Consider the following 23607-nt stretch of genomic DNA (forward strand, 5'->3'; position numbering starts at 1 on the left):
GGATAATGGGTTTGTAGAGGAGAGAGAACTCTGTAGCAAGAATGTTCTATGGGATAGTTTTACTGTGGGTGTTTATCATTTATTACAGCTCAAGTCCTGTTACAACAATATTTCTCCGGTCTAAGTCACTCTGCAGCCATGGCCTATGGTCATTGCTGATTTTTAAAAACACCGCATGGCATACAATACCATTTCTGGATGTTTTGTTTATAAGCTCCACCCTTCCGGCCCCCCCACGAACTCCCCCTCAGGTCTGACATCTACGCTCTAACAGAACTTGCATAAACTGTCAAGCACGACGAGATGATTTCACCTGGTGATAAAATTGGGGGAGATTTAATTTGTACAAAGACGTGGCATGAAACCCAACGGGTTTATTGTCTCTATAAAAAGGTCTTTAAGGTCAAGTGTACCGAAGCGTAGCGCACTAACTGTACTCACGGCACCCGGTCACTTTACAAGTCGGGAGGCGAGGAAAAAGTTTTAACCTCTCTTTAATACACGTAGTAAACACTAAAAGCCCACTTTGAAGCCATTTAAATGCACTTATTCCCCCTGAAGGGTCAGGGCGCGTGGGCGGAGAGCGAGCTCTCTCCTCGCTCCAGCAGCGGCGAGCAAAGTCCTTCCCGCTTCTCTCGCGGACCCCCCGACTCCAGCCCCCCCGGCCCTTCCCCTTGCCCGCGGCCTGCTCGGAGGACAGTGGTGTCTGGGGTGGTAAGGGCATGGCTTGAGGCAGAGCGGTGTCCACCGTCGCAAGGCCACGTCTCCCCCATTCGTGGGGGGGCCTCGCCAGTCTCTGGCTGCAGGACCGATTTCTCGACAGGCGAAGGAAGAGACGGACGAAGGGAGAACACGTCACGGGCCGCGGGGGGGGGGGTACCGCGGGGTCCGCGGCCACGGGAGGGCGAGCGCCGGCGGAGACCCCAGAGCCCGGGAAGAAGGTCATAGTCGAAGGATCTCCGCCCTCGCCCCCGCCGCCCGGTCCCCTCCCGGAGCTTCCGGTGTTCTCCCGGCCCGCCCCGCCTCGCCCCGGCTGTGCCACATCCTCCGGTGACGTCAGTCAGCGCCGCCATATTGGGAAGGCGCCGCCGCCGCCGCCGCCACCACCTCCTTCTCTACCTAGGAGCTCGGGTTGCCTTGGGGCCTGCGGCCGCAGGAGGGAAGAGCTCTTCCTCCGCTTCGCCGGCGCCTGGCCCGCCCGTTTCGCCCCGACCCGTCTCCCCATGACTGCCCCCCGCCCAGCGGCCGACGGACGTCGCCTCGGAGCCGGGATTTAACACGGAAGCCCGGGTCAGGGGCCGCGGGGGGAGGAGGAGGGAGACCCGGTAGGTCCCGCGTCCCTCTCGGCCCGGCGCGGCGTCTCGGCGGGAGCCATGACCTCGCTGACCCAGCGCAGCTCGGGCCTGGTGCAGCGGCGCACCGAGGCCTCCCGCAACGCCGCCGACAAGGAGCGGGTGGCGGGCGGCGGCGGCGGCAGCGGCGAGGACGACGCGCAGAGCCGCCGCGACGAGCAGGACGACGACGACAAGGGCGACTCCAAGGAAACACGGCTGACCCTGATGGAGGAGGTGCTCCTGCTGGGCCTCAAGGACCGAGAGGTGCGGGCGCGGCGGGCAGGGCGGGGGCGGCCGGAGTCTGGCGCTCGGCGCTGGGCCCGGGCGCAGGCGGGAGCCCGGCCTCCGGCTCTGCGCGTCTGCCCTCCGGAGTTCCTGAGCTGAGCGCCCAGCCGGCCCGGTGCTTCCAGGTCCTCTCCGCACCGATTGCTTGGATTTCCCTTCCTCCTCACACAGTCACTCCTTTCATTTTGACTCCCTGGCAGTCTGTGTGTCTTCCTTTTTCCGCGTGTTTAACCGGTGTAGACCCCAGGGTACGATTCCACCTGGAGACTGCCCGTTAGAGTGAAACACCTGGAACCGAACTCTCCTGGGTTTTGCAGGTTTTAGAATCTGGGAGGGCTCCACGGATCTGCTTTACGGGAGATTAGGAAAAAAACAGCAAACCAAACCACACCAAACCAAAACAAAAAAAACCCCACCAAACTTAAGGTGTATCGTTTGGAATTTTGAAAAATTTCGGTGAAATGGTAATGGAGGCAAAAGTTTTTTTTTTTTACATCTAATAAAGTTAAAAGTCCAACAAAATCCACATGACACCTTCTGGAAAATGACTTCTTAGGTAAACCTTGCTTTGGGTAAGAGAGTATTTTTAGTACCACTTTTATATTTTGTCAGTTGATGAGTCTGCAGAAAATCTTGACGTCTTAAGGAAGGACTTTTTTGGGGGGCTGCTTAAAATGCTGGGTTTTGATTTGAAGAAAGGTCTCACAGCCATAGGTAGGTTAAAGTTGCTATAGATCTGTTTTCGTGTTGTGACTTCAAAAGATTATTTTCACTTTAGTATTTTAAGAGAATTTTCACACATAGAGAACTTGAAGAAAACTGCTAAAGTGGACATGTATATTCTCCTCCTAGGTTCTGTCATTAACGTTTTCCTGTGTTTTCTTCATCCCATATCCATTTATTTACAAAAATGACTATTTTTAGAGATTTGCAGCCAGTCAGCCAGGTGAATGGATATTCTGTAAATCACATATGGTTTGGTAGTTCTAGAAGCTTGTTTTATCTCAGCATGGAATCTACAAACAGTACATTCTGAGAGTCGGATACAGAAAATACAGAAATATCCAAGTTTTGTTTAGTTTTCCCAATTCACAAAGGTGGGCAAAAAATTTAGTCTTTGTAATACAGTTTAGTCTTATTTCACCAAAACTTAGTAGATATAGGTGAGTTTTCTGTAGACTGTGGCCTCCTAGTATTTAGTAATTAAGTGAATTAAAATTTACTTTGATAGAAATGTCTAGAATATTTGCAATACCAAGGTTTCCCATTTGCAAGTTTTAATGATGATCACTTGGAAAGATGTCCCTCTGGTGTTAAAGGGGCTCAGTATGTTTATTAATTACTGAGTTCTGGAAGCAGACTCTGAAATTCCTTTTTGTTCTGTGGGAAAACAACCTGCAGATCTTAACTTATGATAGGGTTATGCTCTGATAAACCCATCATAAATTGAATACTTTAAGTTGAAAATGCATTTAATTAATACCCCTAATCTACCAAACATCATAGCTTAGCTTAGCCTACATTAAATGTGCTCAGAACCTTTACGTTAGCCTACAGTTGAGCAGAATCCTCTATGACAAAGTGTGTTTTATAATGAAATGTTGAGTATTTCATGTAATTTATTGAATGGTATATTGAGAGTGAAAAACAGAATGGTTTTAAGTGTATCGTTAGTTATGCTTGTGATCACGTGGTTGCGCCTAGCAAATTGTATGCATATCACCAGCCCAGGAAAATATAATAATTTGAAGTATTAATTTTGTGCCGTCATAAAGCTAAAAAATTGTTCAGTTGGGGATGGTCTGTCGATGTAGAGTGTCCTAGAAGTGTGATTTTTAGGAAGTATTCAACCTGCTTCACAATTTAGAATCTTGGTAATTCACATTTTTCTTTTAACTCTTTATCTTTTTCCTTTGGAACAAAAATATCATTTTAGAAAATACAGAAAAAATGAAGAAAGCAAGTCATCTATATTCCTGTATGAACATTTTGGTTTATGATAGTTTTCTGAAGGGATACGTCCTGTGCATAAAACTAAAACTTAACAAAACCAAGAAACAAAAACCCCAACTAAAACCCAAATTAGCTTTTGGGTTTTAGTCACTTCAAGTGAGAAATTACAGTGAAAAAGTCCCTTTTTTTCCTCAAGTATATGTTACTGGAAAAGGTAAAGCTAAAGCATATTAACTTGCTATGTTTCTGTGCTTGGTTTTCATGAAGATAATCTAAAGAATTTGTTGAAGCTTAATGGTACTTAAAAAATGTAGACAGTTTAAATTTCTTTGGTGGCAGGTAATTGAAACCATGTGTTTTGTTCATGTCAGGAGTCACTATACTTTGCTATATTGTGGCTAATGTCCAGACACAAGCCAGTTCTGACTATTTCTTGCTGATTTCAGTAGTCACATAGAGAAATTTTTTATTTCCCTTTTTGCAGGCAGGGAATTGAAGTGGAGGTAGGCGGGCTTGGGATTTGGCGTTGCTGTAGATTGAGGTTTTAGGCATTAACCTAGATAACTTCTTTTGTCACATCTTTACAATACTAATAACTAAACCTGCCTGCCACCTTCTCCGTAAGTTTTGGGAGATTCCCCCCCCCCCATTATCATTCTTTTTAGGCGGTCAGGAATTATTCTGAGAGTCTAGGCATTTATGCTTGTTAATATTAGATTTTAATTTATCTTTAATACTAAGTTCCAAGTTTTAGGCACAGTATATAGCTTGATAAATACACTGCTTTAGCTTAGCATCCATCTTTGTTGTCTTAGGGTACTCTTAAGATATTAAAACCTAAATTTTAAGGTTAGGCAGGTTATTAATGATAGATGATATGTGCGTGTGTGTGTGTGTGTGTGTGTGTGTGAGAGAACTATTGTATTTGAATTCAGAGAGTTGAGAAAAAGTGTAAAGAAATTGTAAAGTGGTGAATATTAGTTTTACTTTTTTTTTTTATTTTAAAGATTTTATTTATTTATTTGAGAGAGAATGAGTGAGAGAGAGCATGAGAGAGGAGAAGGTCACAGGAAGAAGCAGACTCCCCAAGGAGCTGGGAGCCCCATGCGGGACTCGATCCCGGAAGTCCGGGATCATGACCTGAGCCGAAGGCAGTTGCTTAACCAACTGAGCCACCCAGGCGCCCCACTTTTTTTTTTTTTTTTAAGATATTATTTACTCATGGGGGAGGGAGAGTGCACTCAAGAGAGAGCACAAGAAGGGCGGGGAGGGGCAGAAGCTGGGAGCCTGGGACATGACCTGATCCTAAGGCAGACGTCTGCTTAGGCCACTGGGCCACCAAGGTGCTCCTTACTTTGACTTAAAAAGCAAAAACAAAAACTGAGACATTATAGCTTTTTAAAAATATTTTTTGTTCAGTAATGTGTGCAGGAAAGTGCACATAGGTGTGATGAATTTTCACAAACTGAACACAACTGTTAAACAGCACCTAGATCAAGAAACAGAGCACGACCACTTTCCAGAAGCCCCACTCAGTGTCTTTCTAGTTACTGCCTATTCCTCAGGGGTAGCCACTAGCTTTACTTAAGAATTAAACATAGAATAATTTTTGTTCATTTTTTAAAAAAAGATTTTATTTATTTATTTATTTGACAGAGATCACAAGTAGGCAGAGAGGCAGGGGGAAGCATGCTCCCTGCTGAGCAGAGAGCCTGTTGCAGGGCTTGATCCGAGGACCCTGAGGTCATGACCTGAGCTGAAGGCAGAGGCTTTAACCCACTGAGCCACCCAGGCACCCCAATTTTTGTTCATTTTTGTACTTCCATTTGCATTTTTTGCTTTGGATTGTGACATTCATCCATATTGTATAGGTTGTCATTTATCCATTTTCTCTGAATTATCAGTCTTTAATACATCTGTAATCTACAATATTTAAAAAATGACATTGACTTATATCCTGAATCTAGTGTCCCTCCTGTCCTCTCTTCACTAACCAGAAGGCTCCGCTCGCCAACAAACAGATGGTGTGGCCTCAGATTACCTATTGGGAGTGACTTAAAGTCATTGTGAGGAATTTTTTTCTTTCCTTTTTTTCTTTTTTGAATTTAGGTACACATTTTACCCTTTTTACCAATGATTTTCCTTTGTGGCTTTTATTAAAATACAGATGCTAGGTCTCTCTGGTGATTCCAGTGCTCGGTCTGGATTGAGCATCAGTGACATAGATACTGAAGTAAATCTTCAGAGGCCACAGCAAGGATGGCTGATAGGTTTAAATTTGAATTCAACTTCCAAATTAGCAAAATTCCTGTAATCTTCCCCTGTGTTTGAAGGCTGAGGGCAGCTGATGAGCCAGATATTTTCCTTTCCCTGACTTTTTAATTTTTCCATAGATGCTTCCAATAGAGTTTTCAGAATGCCTCATGGAGAATTACCTCAAATATGTGGTGTCATGGTTTTTTTTTTTTTTCCCACTTTATTTCCTTACGACATCATTGTTGTATTTATTATATGTATTATTATATGTATTAAAAATTTTTATTTTATTTCTTTTTTTAAAGATTTATTTATTTGACAGAGAGGGAGAGCACAGCAGGGGGAGCAGGAGAGGGAGAAGCTGACTCTCCGCTGAGCAGGGGGCCCAATTCGAGGCTCCATCCCAGGACTCTGGGATCGTGATCTGAGTGGAAGGCAGATGCCATTAAAATTTAAAAAAATTTAATTGAAGTATAGTTGACATAAGAGTTTTAGGTGTATAACAGTGGTTTGACAATTATAAACATTTCAAAATGCTCACCTTGATAAGTTTAGTTACCATCTGTCAACATAGAAACTTATTAGCATATTATTGACTAATCCCTATGTTGTACTTTCTATTCCCTTGACTTATTTTATTTTACTTTATTTATTTAAGTAGGCTCCATGCCCAGTGTGGAGCCCAGCGTGGGGCTTGAACTGATGACCCTGAAATCAAGATCTGAGCTGAGATCAAGAGTCTGACACGTAACTGAGTCACCCAGGCGCCCCTTGAGTTACATGACTGGAAGTCCCCTTAACCTGTTTCACTCATGCCCCCCCACCCGCTGCCCTCTGGCAACCACCAGTTTGTTCTTTGTGTTTATGAGTGTTTCTATTTTTGTTTATTTGGGTGTTAGATACTTTTAAATATTTTCATTGATGGCAGATCTTAGTGCTTTAATGTTGGACTTAATTATTTTAAGTGGCCAGGTATAATTTAGAGTGTGCCTGTGCAGTAGTAGAAGTGGAAAGAGGTGTCATAGTCTTTTTCTGAGATGTATCTTTTGTTTTACATGTGTTCTTTAAGTCCCCTGACCCTCAAAGTTATTTAAAATGGAGAAATAATTCTCTCCCATGGTTCTGATTGGACTGTTGTAGACATTTATTGTTTTACTCTCTACCACATTGTGTCCCTTCTCTCTTCTTACCTCTCCTTCACTTCCTTTTATAGGGGTTCCCCCATTGTGTATAGCTCTAGGATGCCCTATTGAAGCATTTACCCCTCCCCTTTTGTAGTGCAGTCATACCTAAGCTTTTCCACTCACATAATTTCTTCCAGGGCTTTGGATCTTGATAGTGGAACTGGCCATGGGGTTTTTGAAGACCTATCAAGTGGTGCCAGTGGGTGGATCAGAATGTTTTCTGACTCTGTTCCTTGAGATCAGACTATCCTCTGAAATGGTTCTTTGAGCTTCTTTTTCCCTGGCCCATTGATGCTGTCTTTTCCATCTTGGTTTTCCATATACCTTTCCTCTAGTTTTCCATTTTGTTTTGTTTTTTGTTTTTTTTTGTCTGTTTTTAAATAAGCTCTACCCCCACATGGGGCTCAAATTCACAAAACCAAGATCAAGAGTTGCCTGCTTTACTGATTGAGCCAGCCAGGCACCCCTTCAGGCACCTTTCAGTTTTGTAATCTTCAAGATCCTTGCATTAAAGTCTTTTTTTTTTTAGATTTTATTTATTTGAGAGAGAGTGTGTGCACTAGCGGAGAGGAGAGGGAGAAGCAGGCTCCTTGATAGGTCCTTAGTAGGACCTCGATGCATATTTGATCCCAGGACCCCGGGATTGTTACCCGAGCGGAAGGCAGACGCTCAACTGACTGAGCCACTCGCACACCCTAAAGGCTTTTTTTAAGGGCTACATGCCTGGCTTAGTCAGGTGGAGTGTGCACACTCTTAGTCAGTGGAGTGTGCGACTCTTGATTTTGGGGTTAAAAGCTTGGGTTGTGAGCTCGAGCACCACATTGGGTATAAAGAATACTTAAAAAAAAATTAAAAATATTTTTTAAAAGATAGCCATAGTCTATTTGTTTTTAAAGATTTTATTTATTTGACAGAGAGAGATCACAAGTAGGCAGAGAGGCAGGCAGAGAGAGAGAGGGGGAAGCAGGCTCCCTGCCAAGCAGAGAGCCCGACGCCGTACTCGATCCCAGGACCCTGGGATCAGGACCTGAACTGAAGGCAGAGGCTTAACCCACTGAGCCACCCAGGTGCCCAGCTATAGTCTGTTACTAATGTTTCTAATGCTTGTAGACAAGAACCTTAATGCAATAATTCATCCTGTATCTTGAAAATTAGTAGGTGGTTCAGCTGAATAATACACGCTAATATACAATAGTTAAGTAACCAAAGTGATGGAATTGACTTTTGTATGGCCTTTAAACTGGCTCCAAAGATTGATCACAGAGATGTTCCAGTTTTGGAATAAGGTTCTTAAGGTCACTATTTTGAAATACAGTACTTACCAAGATGTATAATTTTGTTCAGAAATCTTTCTCTGCATGCAGTGATATATACCATCTTTGCATATTAAATTTGTTAACTAGAAATCTTTCTGCAGATACTCAGAATTTCTACATGTGCTAAGATTTTAGTAACTTAAAATCTAATAAAAGCTTCTGAGCTTTGGAATTTTATGATTCCTTTATTAGTACAAATAATCTTTTTTTCATATTTTTAAAAGATGTATTTTCATTTTTTTCCGGTGTTTTTAAGAGTAGGTACACAGTATAAGACACACAGGATCTCAGAAATTAGTTTTTAGAGTTCATTGAACCATTTGTACCTTTTTTTTTCTTTTTTCTTTTTTTCTTTTTTTTAAGATTTTTGTTTATTTATTTGACAGAGGGCACAAGCAGGGGGAGCAGGAGGCAAAGGGAGAGGAAGAAGCAAGCTCTCTGCTGAGCAGGGAGCCTGATGTGGAGCTTAATCCCAGGACCCTGGGATCATGACCAGAGTGGCCGGAGCCCAAGGCAGTCACTTAACCAACTAGTTGCCCCCCATTTATACCTTTTTTTTTTTTTAAATTTTATTTATTCATTTAACAGGTAGAGATCACAAGTAGGCAGAGAGGCAGGCAGAGAGAGAGGGGGAAGCAGGCTCCCTGCTGAGCAAAGAGCCTGATGCGGGGCTCGATCCCGGACGCTGAGATCATTACCTGAACGGAAGGCAGAGGCTTAACCCACTGATCCACTCAGGCGCCCCCGTTTATACCTTTTAAAAAAAAATTTTATGCTATTGAAATTATTTTTGGTGCTTTGGGGTTCTTTCACAGTTGGCCAACATACTCACTAATCTTATAAGCCATCTTAATATTTGATAATGTATTAATTAATTTTAAACCATCTGATGGTCCCTGTATGGGTCATTTGATACATGATATCATACAATATTTCCAAGTATTTGATATACATTAGAATTACTGTTTTGGTTTTTTTTTTACTTTGAAATTATTTTGATTGAATTTTGACATACTTGATATTTAAAGAAATACACTGTTAACAGTGTCAGCTTATGTGTAAGTCTCAAAGACTTAATCATGCTTTTCCTATTAAGTCATGGTACATTTTTGGCCCAACACTCCTCTATATCCATGCAAACTTTTTCTACTTTCTATCAGCATAATTTTTCTGGTATTAATCAGAGTAAGTGGTTGCTGTAGTCTTTGTTTTTAGGTCATTTTGTTTTCATGAGAGTCTCCTTTTAAAGCAACACAAAGATTGTGCTTGTCCCATGTTTCTTCCATTTAATAAGTATAAATACAAGTGCCAAAGGTGAGAGTCTGGTTTCGTTTTCAATTGATGTCTGTGGCTTTAGGTTTCTTTAATCAAAGATTGAAAGACTGCTGCCGGTTTCAGTAGCATGTGCAGTATTATAATGCAATTTAGTAAATATTGGGGTTTTAATTTAGGTATTACAGGTATATGTAGAAAATAGTCTGCTTCTCTTTTTGTTTGGTAATAAGCCTCTGAGCTGTAAGAATACCATCATGATTAATAATGTACATTATGTTACTAGAACGAATGCTTCTGGTAAATACATTTTTAAGCTTAAATTTAAATTTTAAAAAGTTAATTTATTTATAAATTTAATAAACTACTTGGTTTACGTATTACATTAATGGAAAAGTTCTTAAATTGGAGTTAACAGATGGAGTTTAGAAACTGAGCACTCTGCAATTCTGTATTTTTCTGGAGAAAGAGGACATAGCTTTCATCATAATATTGATTTTAGTTTAATTTTTTGGTTTTGCATTGTTTTCTTTTTTTTAAAGATTCTGTTTTTAAGTAATTTCTACACCTGTTGTGGGCCTTGAACTCACAATCCTGAGATCCAGTTGAATGCTCTACCCGTTGAGTCAGTCAAGGGCCCTGCTTTTTCTTTTTTTCTAATTAAAATTTTTTTTACTTCATTTATTTATATTTTTAAGAGCGGAAGTGGGGGAGGAACAGAGGGAGAGGGAATCCTAAGTAGGCTCCACTCCCAGCACAGTACAAGCAGGGTCCTTTTTACCACCTTGAGATCATGACCTGAGCGGAAACTTAAGGTGCTCAACTGACTAAGCTACCCTGGGGCCCCTTGTCTTTTTTTTCTTCCTGAAAACTTACTACAGAAAATTCCAGGTTTCAGGGTTGCAGTGAGTTGGATTTGAGTTGTTCAGATTCGAGGTAGGGGGGTGCCTGGGTGGCTCAGTGGGTTAAGCCTCTGTCTTCGGCTCAGGTCATGATCTCAGGGTCCTGAGATCGAGCCCCGCATTGGGTTCTCTGCTCAGCAGGGAGCCTCTGCTTGCCTCTCTGCCTACTTGTGATCTCTGTTGAATAAAAAATAAAGTCTTTAAAAAAAAAAAAAGATTCGAGGTAGGAAGCTGATGTTTGTGTACCCTGGTCATCTTGTTGAATGACATCACAAGCTGTGTAACTACATCTAAAATTCTAACAATGTTCATGCATTTGTCAGATATTTACTGAGCCAGACCCTTGACTAGGTACAAACACTGGAAAGAAGATCTCTATTTTCAGACCCATTTTATTTTAGTTCTGTGTGTCAAAACTCATAGTAAACTACGAAACTAAATTGTGTTGCTGTTCTAGAATTTTTTTGGTAGTAAATATCTCTCCTGGCATATACTGTTACTCAATAAGTGTTAAGTAAATCATGTATTTCTGATGGGGGTATTGTGATCCCTAGGGATCCCAGTTGGTTCTGGGATGGTGGTGAAAAGTTCTTACTCTTTTTATATATAAGTATAAATATACATAGGTCATATAAACAGATGGTGTATCTATCTTATTAAAATTTCATGGGGGAGACAGTGGTTAGGGGAAAAAAGTCTGAAAAAGCTCATTTAGGGAGTAAAAATGGAGAAAAGTTGAGAAACACTGAAATGAATCAATGTTGAAAATACTGTTTGTGCTCTTACCTGAGGTTTAGAAAATTCTGTTAGGAATTTTTTTTTTTTTTTAATTTTATTTATTTGTCAGCACACATACAGGCAGAGTGGCAGGCAGAGGGGGAAGGAGGCTCCCCGCCCAGCAGGGAGCCCGACACAGGACTTGATCCCAGGACACTGGGATCACGACCTTAGCCAAAGGCAGCCACCCAACTGACTGAGCCACTCAGGTGTCCCAGGAATTTTTATTGTAATAGAATTTGGCTTCTAGTTCAGTAGTAGGAAGAACAATTTTAGCATAGTTATAGGAGATTGTGAGTGGAATTTTAAGATCAAAGTTATTTTTGGTGGTTAATAATGTATAGGTAAAGTTTTGTGTGTCATCCCTCTGCCCTTTACCCCCAGTATCCTCTAGGAGGGGCTGGAAATTAAAGGACTGCATATAAATTCCTAATGGTTATTTTTACTCTGATTTCATTTTCTGGTTTCAGTTTCTTAAACACAGCTGTTAAGGTTTTATGCTCTATTAACAAAATAAGCTCAAAATAACATTTAAGAATTATACTTTAAGAAAAAAAAAGAATTGAACTGAAATTTCAATTTGTTCACTGAATTGAGCTTATCCTTTAATTTTTGGGTCTGTATTATATAAAATGGAAGCATGTTTAGTGTCCAAATATTCAGTTAATCCAGTTATTGAACACATTCTATATGTTGGTCTCTTCTTGGTGGTGGGGTTTCAGAGAAAAATCTCTTAACCCTCAAGGAGCATTCAGTTTTTGTAGAGGACATATGTGCAAATGATTTCCATAAAAAAGATCGCTGCCTTTAATGGAAGTACATGTTAAGTGCAGTGTGGACATAATGGGGATGCCTTGGATCAGCAGTGAAAACACTGTGCCGTGTTCTTGGCTCCCTCCTTGCCCTTGACTAGTTAGAAAAACTAGGATAAATGATTTGAATTCTTAGACCCTCAGTTTTCCCCTGGGCAAAATGGGCCTACATTTGTGGGCTGTTCCATAACCTATAGATTATAGGGACCCAGTGAAGTGGCATATGTGTAAGTGCTTTGAAAACTGCAAAGTGGGTGCTTTGGTGGCTCAGTTGGTTAAGCTACTGCCTTGGGCTCAGGTCATGATCCTAGGGTCCTGGGATCAAGCCCCACGTCTGGCTCCCTGCTCATTGGGGAGCCTGCTTCTCCCTCTCCCTCTGCTGCTCTGCCTGCTTGTGCTTTCTCTGTCAAATAAATAAATAAAATCTTAGAAAAAAAGAAAACAAAAGAAACCTGCAAAGTGCTGAACAATTGCAAATGGGTAATTACCTAGCCTTCAGAAGTGACTTAAAATTTATAGTGGTATTGATAAGTATTTAATATTTTCCTATTTTTATTGTTTCTTGATCCTCTGTATTTCATCTGCTTGGTTGAGTAGAACATTCCTCTTCTAACCCTTGTGATCACCAATTCTTCCCACCTTTCTCTGGTCCTACTGCGGTTTTTGATGCCCCCCTCCGTCCCGCCCCCGAGGGGTGGGGAGTTCTTGCTCCCTGACTTCAAAGCCAGGACCTTCTCTTTAGGATGGTAGGGCTGGGTTCTCTGGAGAAGGCATTGGCCCACAGTCCTTTCTTTGGTATTTTATTTCATTGAAAAAGGTTTTCCTATTTCCTTCCTGTCTTTTAATTTATTTTTCATTTTTTTTTTTCCTCACTGTAGATTGTTTGGCTACCAAAGCCCTTTCCCTGAGGGGTTTGAGAGTGGGGAGATGTGGGAACAGCAGTTTCCAAAGTTGCACTGGATTACAAAATTGTATTTCGTGCGAGGCTTTTTGTTAATGAGTTTAGGAATAAAGTAACAAGAAAAGTCTTGGTCTTCACAAGTTTATAGTCTAGTACTGGAGGGACAAAACATGTGTGAATTAAGGTACCAGCACCATCCTAAGTGCCACTTGGGTAGTGGAGACAGTGCATTTTTAGTTCAGAGGAAGTAGCGAATTAGGCTGAGGCTGTCCAGGAGGGTGTCAGGAGCAGAGGGGAGTTGAGCTGGGCATTATACTACTTATAGAAGGATGGGCATTCCATTCTAGGAGAGGAGAGGGAGCTGGGGCTTGCAACAAAATTCTATTCACGAAGGAGTTTGAAGCTGACTGGAAATTGCTTTTGGGATTAACTTTCTTTTGATTGTCATAGATAATCTTTTAAGGAGGCATCTCAACCAGGTGTCCCATGCACCTATGAAATTTTAAATTAGAAAGTTGTTTTAACATACGTTGGAGTGATTTTCATAAAATACTGGATTTGTTTAGAAATTTTTGTGTGTAAGTTTGAACTTAATCTGTCTATCCATCATCCATCTCTTGTTCTCAAATAGTTGAGGATCTTGTATGAACCTGGCAGTGTCCTGACTGCTGGGCTAGAAACATTAAAATGGTTTGATTCCACAGTCTCCACAGACTTACTTGTGAATGATAGGTCTGGAAGAGTAAAAGGAAAGCTCTAGGTTCTTGATTTTTAAAATTTTTTTTATTGTGGCAAAATATATGTCACATAAAATTTATGATTTGAACCATTTTAAAGTGTATAATTCAGTGCCATTAAGGACATTCAGATTGTTGTGATGGTACAACCATCATCACTAACCATCCGTAGAACTTTTTCATCGTTCCAGACTATACCCATTAAACACTAACTCGTTTCCCCCTTCTGCTCGCCTCTGGCACCACTATGGATAATCCCCAACTTGCAGTGGTGTGACTTAAAATTTTTTGATTTTATGATGATGTGAAAGGGATATGCATTCAGTAGAAACCGCACTTTGAATTTCGATCTTTTCCCAGGTTAGCGATGTGGCTGATGACACTCTCCCTTTATACCGGGCAGAGGATAGTGAGCAGCAGCTACCAGTCAGCCCCGTGGTCACCAGGGTCAACAACTGATAAACTTCGAACTATTCTGAACCCATACAACCATTCTGTTTTTTCACTTTCAGAACCGTTTTCGATAAATTACATGAGATATTGAATACTTTATTATAAAATGGGCCTTGTGTTAGTAATTTTGCCCAATTAAAGGCTAATTTTAAGTGTTCTGGGTAAGTTTAGGTGTATTAAATGCATTTTTAGCTTACAATTATATTTTCAACTCTGGGGTTTATTGTATGTAAGTTGAGGAAGATCTGTATTCTACTTCTTTTATCTCTGAATTTGACTGTCCTGGGTTACCATGTACAAGTGAAGTCATGTGTTTGTCCTTCTGTGTCTGTTTCACTTAGCATAGTATTTTCACAGTTTGTTCATATAGTGTGTATCGGAAATTTTATTCCTTTCTACGGCTAATCTTATTCCGTTATATGTATGTACTGCATTTTGTTTATCCATTTATTTGGTCATGGGCATTTTGGTTGTTTCTGCTTTTTAGCTATTGTAAGTTTGCTTTGAACATTGTTGTACAAGTATCTCTTTTGAGTCCCTGCTTCAGTTCTTTTGGCTATATACCTTAGAAGAGGGATGGCTAGGACATCTGGTAATTCTGTGTTTAATTTTTTGAAGAACTACCATATTGTTTTCAACAGTGGTTGGGCCAGTTGACATTGCCAACAGCAGTGCACAAGGATTGCAATTTCTGCATGTCCTGGCCAACATTTGTTGTTTGTTTGTTTGTTTTGGATGATAGCCATTGTAACAGGTGTTAAATGGTTTTGATTTGTATTTCTCCAATGATTGGTGATGTTGAACATCTTTTTATGTGCTTACTGGACATTTGTATGTCATCTTTGAAGAAATACCTATTCAAGTCTTTTTTTTTTAATAAAGATTTTTATTTATTTATTTGACAGTGATCACAAGTAGGCAGAAAGGCAGGCAGAGAGAGGAAGGGAAGCAGGCTCCCCGCTGAGCAGAGAGCCTAATGTGGGGCTCCATCCCAGGACCCTGGGATCATGACCTGAGCTGAAAGCAGAGGCTTTAACCCACTGAGCCATCCAGGCCTTTTTTTTTTTTTTTTTTTTTTAAGTTTTTATTTATTTGACAGAGATCATAAGTAGGCAGGGAGGCAGGCATAGGGAGAGGGGGAAGGAGGCTCCCCTCTGAGCAGAGAGCCCAATGCGGGGCTTGATTCAAGGACCCTGAGACCATGACCTGAGCTGAACGCAGATGCTTAACCCACAGAGCCACCCAGGTCCCCCCCCCATTTAAGTCTTTTGCCTGTTTTTATTTTTTGCTTTTATTTTTTGAAGATTTTATTTATTTGACAGAGAATGAGGGGGAGAGGGAGAGAGCACAAGCAGGGGAGCAGCAGAGGAAGTGGGAGAAGCAGACTTCCTGCTGAGCAGGGAGCCCAGCTCAGGGCTCAATTCCAGGGCACTGGGATCATGACCCCTGCCAAAGGCAGGTGTCTAACTGACTGAGCCACCCAGGTGCCCCCTTTTGCCTGTTTTTTTAAAATCAGTTTGTTTTGTTTTTGAGATTTAGAGGTTCTTTATATATTCTGGGTATTAATCCCTTAGTAAATACATGATTTGCAGCTATTTTCTCCTATTATGTAGGTTTCTTTTTACTATGTTGGTAGTGTCCTTTGATCTACAAGTTTTTAGCGTTAAGTCAGCTTTATTTTTTTTCTTTTGTTGCCTATGCTTTTGGTGGAATATCCAAGAAGTCATTTCAAAATTTAATGTCCTGAAGCTTTTCTGCTGTGTTTCCTTCCACTAGTTCTATAGTTTTAACTCTCTTGTTTAGGTCTTTGATCATTTTGAGTTAGTTTTTGTGTATGGTATAAAGTAAGGGTCTAACTTCATTCTTTTGCATATGGATACCCAGTTATGTCAGCAGCATTTGCTGACAAGATTGTCCTTTCTCCATTGAATGTGGCATGCTTGTCAAAAATCACAGGACTATACACGCAAGGATTTATTTCTGGGCCCTCTTGTAGTCCATGGGTCTCTATGTCCTTATGATAGTAGCACATTGTTTTGGTTATTGTAGCTTTGTAATAAGTTTTGGAATCAGTAATTGTGAATCCTTCAGCTTTGTTCAAGCTGTAAGTTTTTGAAAATGGGTAAAAAACCCATCGATCTGCCTAAAAGTTTAGAGCCCTTGAAAGGAGCTCAGAAGTCTGATTCGGACAGTATCCTAAAGTCTGTTGACTTGTCTTTATATAAACTGTCTGCTGATTTGTCCTGGGTTGGGAAGGTGTTTAGGAAATTCAGAAGGAAAAAAAGAAAAAAAAGAAAAAGGAAATTCAGAAAGAGTGATCCAGTATCCAATTATTTATACTTAACCTTATGTATGTTTACCTTAGTACTTCAGTAGGCAGTTACAAATCTGGGTTTCTGGAAATGGAGATTTGGAGCTGCATCTTTCCCCTAAGATTGTTCCTATACTCTTTGTCATAGTCCGTTCTCCAGCCGCATAGTTGCTTAGGTCACACTCCATAGCCTTCTCTTTCACTGTCCACATCCAGTAGGTAACTCAGTCTGCATTCTTTGAATTTGTCTTCTCCTCTCTATTTTCAAGGTGACAGCCTTACTTCTGGTCCTCACTTATTCTCCCCTAGATTGATTCTCCCCAGTGACTGTTTAAAATGTTCACCACTCCCTTAAAGTCTCTTGTTTTACTCCTTCCTTGCTCTGAGTCTGTATATAAAGAGTTTTCCTTTACCTCTCTTCCTCCATCTACCTTTATCTACCACTGCTTTCTGTTACAGGAGGAGGGGCTTCTACTTAAAATTAACCCCCTTCCCCAGTTCAGTATGTTCTCCTTCTTTGGAAATTGTGTTCCCTCAGCTCTTAGGTCTCCGTCTCCTCCATCCATCCATCTCCTCCAGTGAGTGCACATTACCATTCGTCATCATGGCTTTATTTTCCCTGTAGCTTTGTAGATGTGATTATAAACTTTGTTACTAGAAAGTTTACTTAACCTTCAGTACAATTGCATTGAAGGTCTAGAGTTTGTTTTTTTATGTGGTTTCTTTCACTGTTTAGTGTGTGAAGTGACTCTTCTCTAACCTCCGGATTTCCTAGATCACATTTTGGGTGGTGCTTTTGCTTGGTTTGTGGAACAGTGGCAGCCTTTTCTTATTCCTATAGTGAAAAACCTGTTACCATCTTAGTGGCTGGTAAGACAATGCCTGTGAAGGGAGGAGTTCCTCCTGTGGGCTGTTGTCCATTTTTTAATGAGGAAAGGAAAAGTGATTCCCTTATCACTGGTATAGTGTGTGGGAATGCTGAGTGCTGTGAGGAGTGGGGAGTTGAGGGGGGTTGTGCCCAGAGAAGAATGTTGGAAATGGTAGGGAATACTTTTGAGCAGAATATTGAATGAGATGTAGCTTGTCACTTGATGGGAAGCTAGCATTCTAAACAGGATATATTGTTGACAGGGTATATATGAAAATAATTATATGGGAAAGTCTAAAACTTTCTAAAAATGATGTTATTTTACACAGCTAAAGAAGAAAATCTGTTGTCTAATAATGAGAACTAAGTTACGAGGAGTAGTTTGTGTGGAATAGGGAAAACAAAAAGTAATTAGTACCTTGTGACCTTTGAACATAAGTTGAAGTGATACTGGCAGCAGTTGGAGGTTTTAAAGATAAAGTAATGCTGTAAACTGAATTTTAAGAAAGGCGGTTCCTTTAAGTGAAGAAAGAATCGGTAGATGGAGAAGCGGGAGGCAGGAATATTGGTAATGGGCTTGAGGGTATTAGAATTTGTGATATTTGGTGCCTGGGTCTTTGATACTGAGAGCACAGTCTTGATCAGAAAGATAATTTTTATAGAAGTAATAGGATTTAATTACCATTAAAGCTTAGAGGAAAGAAGATGATTGGTTTAAGGAACTATTAGAGTAGTAATACTATCCTGATTATTTTCTTGTATAAGTCTGTGCTCCTTGTGGAAAAAGATGTAGAAAATAATGCATGCTTGAGCTCAAGGGGGGCAGAGCAGAGGGAGAAGCAGACTCCCCACTGAGCAGGGAGCCCAAGTGGGGCTTGATCCCAGGACCCTTGATCATGACCTGAGCTGAAGGCAGACGCTTAACTAACTGAGCCGCCCACGTGCCCTGAGAATTGGTTTAAACAAGTTTTCTCACAGTTCTGGAGGCAGGAAGTCTGAAGATTTGGTTGGATTCTGGTGAGTTTCCTCTTTCAGTATCCTCACATGGCAGGGAGGCGCAGCAAAATCTGTGTTGTCTCTTCTGATGAGGGCCCCACACTCATGACTTCATCAAAACTTAATTATCGGTCAAAGGCCCCATCTTCAGTAACATCACATGGGGGCTAGGGCTTCATAATACGAATTTTTGGAGTATACAGTTCAGTTCATAGCAACATGTTTTTGGAGTAAAGGAATGAAAGGTTGCTGTTTTATTCATATTAGTATTCATATTGAATTATAATTTTATTTCCATGCTGTGCCTTCTGTCTTAACCTCTGCTTAGCAATGTTTTGGCACTCAGTAGATGTTTATTGAATTCAGATTATATTTTCCTGTTTAAAGAATTAAAAATACGTTTTATTGTATGTAACTTTGTGTCTCTGTCTCCCAGATGAGATTGATTTACCGCTAGAAAATCAAACACGCACCAATATCTAATAAACAAATGTTTTATGGTGACTTGGTAGAAAGCTTAACATGCTTTCATTACTATATATGCTTTTCAAAATGTCCTCAACTTAAAATACTGCCAGTGTGATGTAGTGGTGAAAGCACCGTAGGGTCCCAGCACTGGCCTTTAGTTAGATGTGTGCTGGTTCCGTAGTGTGAACGTGGGCATATTTTTCCTCTAAACTTCAGATTTTTCTTTTCTTTCTTTTTAAAAAAATTTTATCTTTAATCTACACCCAGCGTGGGTCTTGGACCTACTACACTGAGATCAGGAGTCGCCTGCTCCACCAACTGAACCAGCCAGGTGCCCCTGAACTTCAGATTTTTCAAATGTAAAATGATAGTGTTTTCCTAGGTTATTCTGAGGTAATTTATATATGTGAAAACAGCTTTGCAAACTGAATTGTTCTTGTATTGTGTTTATTTTATAGTTAGGTTTTTGTTAATAATCTGCTGTTAAATACATTTTTTAAAACTTCACTGGTCAAATGAGTATACATTTTGCCAAGGATCTGTTAAAAAATCTCTTTTCTTTTCTTTTTTTTTTTTTTTTTTTTTGAGAGGAAGTCAGTTTGTCCTCACACTTAGTTTTGTGTTTTCGGATTGAAGTGATCAGTGGCAAGTCTGGAAAGAAAAGTGAGTACGATAGTCCCCCGTTAAATAAAGGGTAATGTTCCAAGACCCTCAGTGGAGGCCTGAAACCCTGAATAGAACCTAACCCTGTGTGTGTGTGTGTGTGTGTGTGTGTGTGTGTATACATACTGTGTTTTTTCCTGTACATGCATATTTATGGTAAAGTTTAATTTATAAATGAAGCACAGTAAGAGATTAACAGCTAATAATTGAGCAGTTAAAACAGTATCCTGTAGTAAAAGTTATGTGAATGTGGTCTTTCTCTTTCTCAAAATGTCTAATTGTACTGTACTCACCCTTCTTCTTTTGATGATTTGAGATGATAAAATGCCTACATGATGAGATGAAGTGAGGTAGATGAGTAGGGACATTGTGACGTAGCATTAGACTACTGTTGCCCTGACAATAAAGTCAGAAGGATTATCTGCTTCTGGAAGGTGGTGGGTGGAACATGGGTAACTGAAACTTGGAGGAGGAGGGGGAGGGGAGGGATTACGCTAATATTTTCTTTCACTTTCATGGGGCTCAAGTGAAGCACACCTAGATTACCCATTAAACAAATAGGTCTTGTAAGGCAAGAATAATAGAGCCAGGGGTTTGGAGCTAGAGAGACCAGTTTCACTTCTGCTTTGCCATCAGTGACTGTGGTAGGTTCCATAATTCCCTTGAGCCTCCGTTTCACTATCTTGTGAAAATGGAACAGTAATGCGTACTTTATAAAGTCTTCTAAGGGTTAGACATGGTGTACCACTAAATGCTTAGCCCAGTTTTAGCATATAGTAGGCACTTGGTATATGGTAGACTATGACTGTGTGCATATTGAGGAAAAAAAGGATTTGGGGAGGATATGTTTGAAATGTTAATAGAAGTTGCCCTTGAAGGACTGGGTGAGAATGGAAGGGGAGGGTGGGGACTTTAATTTTCACTTGTATACTTCTATTTGAAAACAGTTTTTATTTTTTTAAATTTTTATTTATTTACCTATTTTTTAAATATTTATTTATTTGACAGAGAGTGAGCACACAAGCATGGGGCGAGCTGGAGAGAAAGAAGCAGGCTCCCCTCAGAGCAGGGAGCCCAATATGGGGCTTGATCCCAGGACACTGAGATCATGACCTGAGCCAAAGGCAGATGCTTGACTGACTGAGCCACCGGGGTGCCCTGAAAACAATTTTTAAACAAGTGAGAGGGACTCAGCTGTTCTCAGGAAGGGTGTATAAATAAGACAAGGGGTGCCTGGCCTGCCCAGTTGGTGGAGCATGCAACTCTTGATATTTGGGTTGTGAGTTCAAGTCCCATGTTGGATATAGAGATTACTTAAAAATCTTAAAAAAAAAAGTGTTTATACAGGATGAGACCACTGAGCATTATACCTGGGGAGTGGATGGGAGAAGCCTGAGCAGCAGCTGCTGAGCCTTGCAGCAGAGTGGTGGTGTGGAAGCCCTGGGGAGGTGGGGCAGTGTCAGCAGCATCAGACGTTTCAGGGCAGTTATTTAAGAGAAGGTTCCTTGGGAGTTGTATCACATTGCGTGGGTTTGAGAGTGAAAGGGAAGTGATGGAGAGTTATTTTTTGACTTAACAGTTGACCCTTGAACAGTGTGGATATTTGGGCATCAACACCAACCATTGCCCTGTGTGTTAGAAAATTCATGTATAGCTTTTGACTTCCCCAGAGCCTAACTAATAGCCTGCTGTTGACTGAAGGCCTTACTGATAATGTAAGGTCTGTTATCACAATTTTGTATATTGATTATATGCTGTATTCTTTAAATTAGAGAAAAGGAACACCTGGGTGGCTCTTCTGGTAAGTGTCTGCCTTTGGCTCAGGTCGTGATCTCAGAGTCCTGGCATTGAGCCGCGCATTGTGCTCTGTGGGGAGTCTGCTTCTCCCTCTCCCTTTGCCCCATCCCCACTGTGCCCTTGCTTGCTCTCAAATAAATAAATAAAATCTTAGAAAATGTTATTAAAGTCCTGAGGAAGAGGAAATACATTTGCAGTGCTGTACTATGCTGAAAAAAATCTGCAGATAAGTGGACCTGTGTAGTTCAAACTCATGTTATTCAAAGGTCAACTGTAGTTTGGTTTTATTTGTTTATTTGAGAGAGGGAGTGAGCGAGCTTGGGGGGGGGTACACGGAGAGGGAGAAGCAGGTTCCCTGCTGAGCAGAGAGCCTGACTTGGGGCCTGTGGGGCTGTGTCCCATCTGGGATTGTGACCTGAGTGGAAGGCAGACGTTTAATGGACTGAGCCACCCAGGCACCTGGGGTCACCTGTAGTTTGAAGGAGTTTGTGGTGAATGGGGAGGATATAGGGCAGGACTGGTCCATGTCTTCCTAGCAGGCCAACTTGAGGATGTTTGCATATCAATAGGAAGGTACTACTGTTGGGGCAGAGGTTTAAGATGCTTTAGAATGACAGGAATTGTGAGGAAAGGTACTTTTTTTTTTTTTTAATTTTATTTATTTGACAGAGAAACACAGCGGGAGAGGGAACACAAGCAGGGGGAGCAGGAGAGGGAGAAGCAGGCTCCCTGTAGAGCAGGGAGTCTGATGTGAGACTCTATCCCAGGATCCTGGTATCATGACCTGAGCCAAAGGCAGCCACTTAACTACTGAGCCACCCAGGGGCCCCGAGGAAAGGTACTTCTTGAGATGGAGGAGCATGGGTAATGTGTGAGCCTTAGGCAGTTTTTCTGTTGTAACCGGACAAAAGAATGAGGATGGACAAAGTTGAGTTTATTGGTTTGGTTCATTGCTAGAAGTTGAGGCCATTCCTATCAGATGGCATTTACCTCTTATGAAGTCATCTGCTTCATAAAACGGAAGCATAAATGTAAACACAAGAGATTTGAGGAGAACGGAATTTTGAAATAGCAGCCGTGGGGAATGGTCAGAGCTTTGATGAGGGAGGCTTATAGAAGGATTTGCCAGGTATTATCGATGACTTAGTTTAAGTTGTTCGGAGATTGCAAGATATTTTTCCCCCACTAGCAGTTCAGAAGCACAGAAAAGGAGACAGTGGACAGTTGGATTGTCTGGAGTTGGGTTTTGCTAGGCAAATGCAATGGAAGAAAAATAGAAAATGTACTTAGGAAATTAGCAAGGGTGTAGTTGAAGTGGTGTATTCTCAGCTTGTTTTCCCTATTTTTGAATTGGGAATAATAATAGTACCTCAGAAGGTTATTATGGAGGTGTAAATGAGTTACTGCACGTTTAGTATTTAGAATAATATTTGGCATGTGAGTGCTCAGTAAACGATTGTGTGCTTACTGGAGGAGAGGGTAAAAATGGAGGGGGCTGATGTGAGGAAAGGAGGGAGGCTTGGGATTGGAGTCCCCACATATTAAGGAAGAATTGGATGTAGATTGAATTTATTACTTGGATTGGGTTCTAACAGAGGTTTTTGGGGTTTGAGGCTGGTATGCAAGTTCCTACGGAGTGGGATTCTTATCCTGGAGTCAGTGGTAGAATTCAGGATAAGACACTTGAATGGGGAAAAAAGAATTTCTTTAAAAATAAAAAAATTGAAACAAGAGTTGACATATATTACTTACAGGTGTATAATGTAGTGAGTCAGCATTTACATACAAAATGCTCACCACAGTAAGTGTATTTGTCATTTGTCATCATACAAGGTTATTGCAGTGTTACTATGTACCCTATGCTATCTTTTTCATCCTTGTGAGTTACTTATTTTATAATGGGAAGTTTGTACTTCTTAATTGCTATTCATCTATCCCACACCCTCCTCCCCTCTGACAACAAGTTTGTTCCTTATGAGTCATTTTCTGTTTTCTGTTCTTGTTGGTTTGTTTTATAGATTCCACTTATATATGAAATACAGTATTTGTCTTTGACTTATTTCACTTAGCATACCTTCTAGGCCCATTCATTTTGTGAAGGGCAAGATTTTATTCTTTTCTATGACTGAATAATATTGTGTATATATGCCATCCCTTTATCATCTTTCTGCCGTTGGACACTTAGATTGCTGCCATATCCTGGCTGTTGTAAATGATGCTGCAGTAAACATAGGGATGCGTATATCTTTTCAAATTAGTGTTTTCCTTATTTTTAGGTAAATATCCAGAAGTGGAATTACTGAATTGTATGATAATTCTATT

General features: G+C 40.8%; 1 protein-coding gene across 1 annotated transcript in view; it reads left to right on the plus strand.

Moving 5' to 3' along the window:
* The first annotated feature begins 1090 nt into the window (after positions 1-1090).
* LOC116862529 (Golgi phosphoprotein 3) overlaps positions 1091-23607 on the plus strand; it is a 59707-nt gene continuing 37190 nt past the window's right edge. The window contains exon 1 of the mRNA XM_032849856.1: positions 1091-1598. Within this exon, the coding sequence (XP_032705747.1) occupies positions 1374-1598 (225 nt within the window). The 5' untranslated portion in view covers positions 1091-1373. The remainder of the gene's footprint in view (positions 1599-23607) is intronic.

The sequence above is a fragment of the Lontra canadensis genome, unplaced genomic scaffold (genome assembly GCF_010015895.1).
Source record: "Lontra canadensis isolate GAN:19392208 unplaced genomic scaffold, GSC_riverotter_1.0 scaffold253, whole genome shotgun sequence".
In the NCBI taxonomy this organism is placed as follows: domain Eukaryota; kingdom Metazoa; phylum Chordata; class Mammalia; order Carnivora; family Mustelidae; genus Lontra; species Lontra canadensis.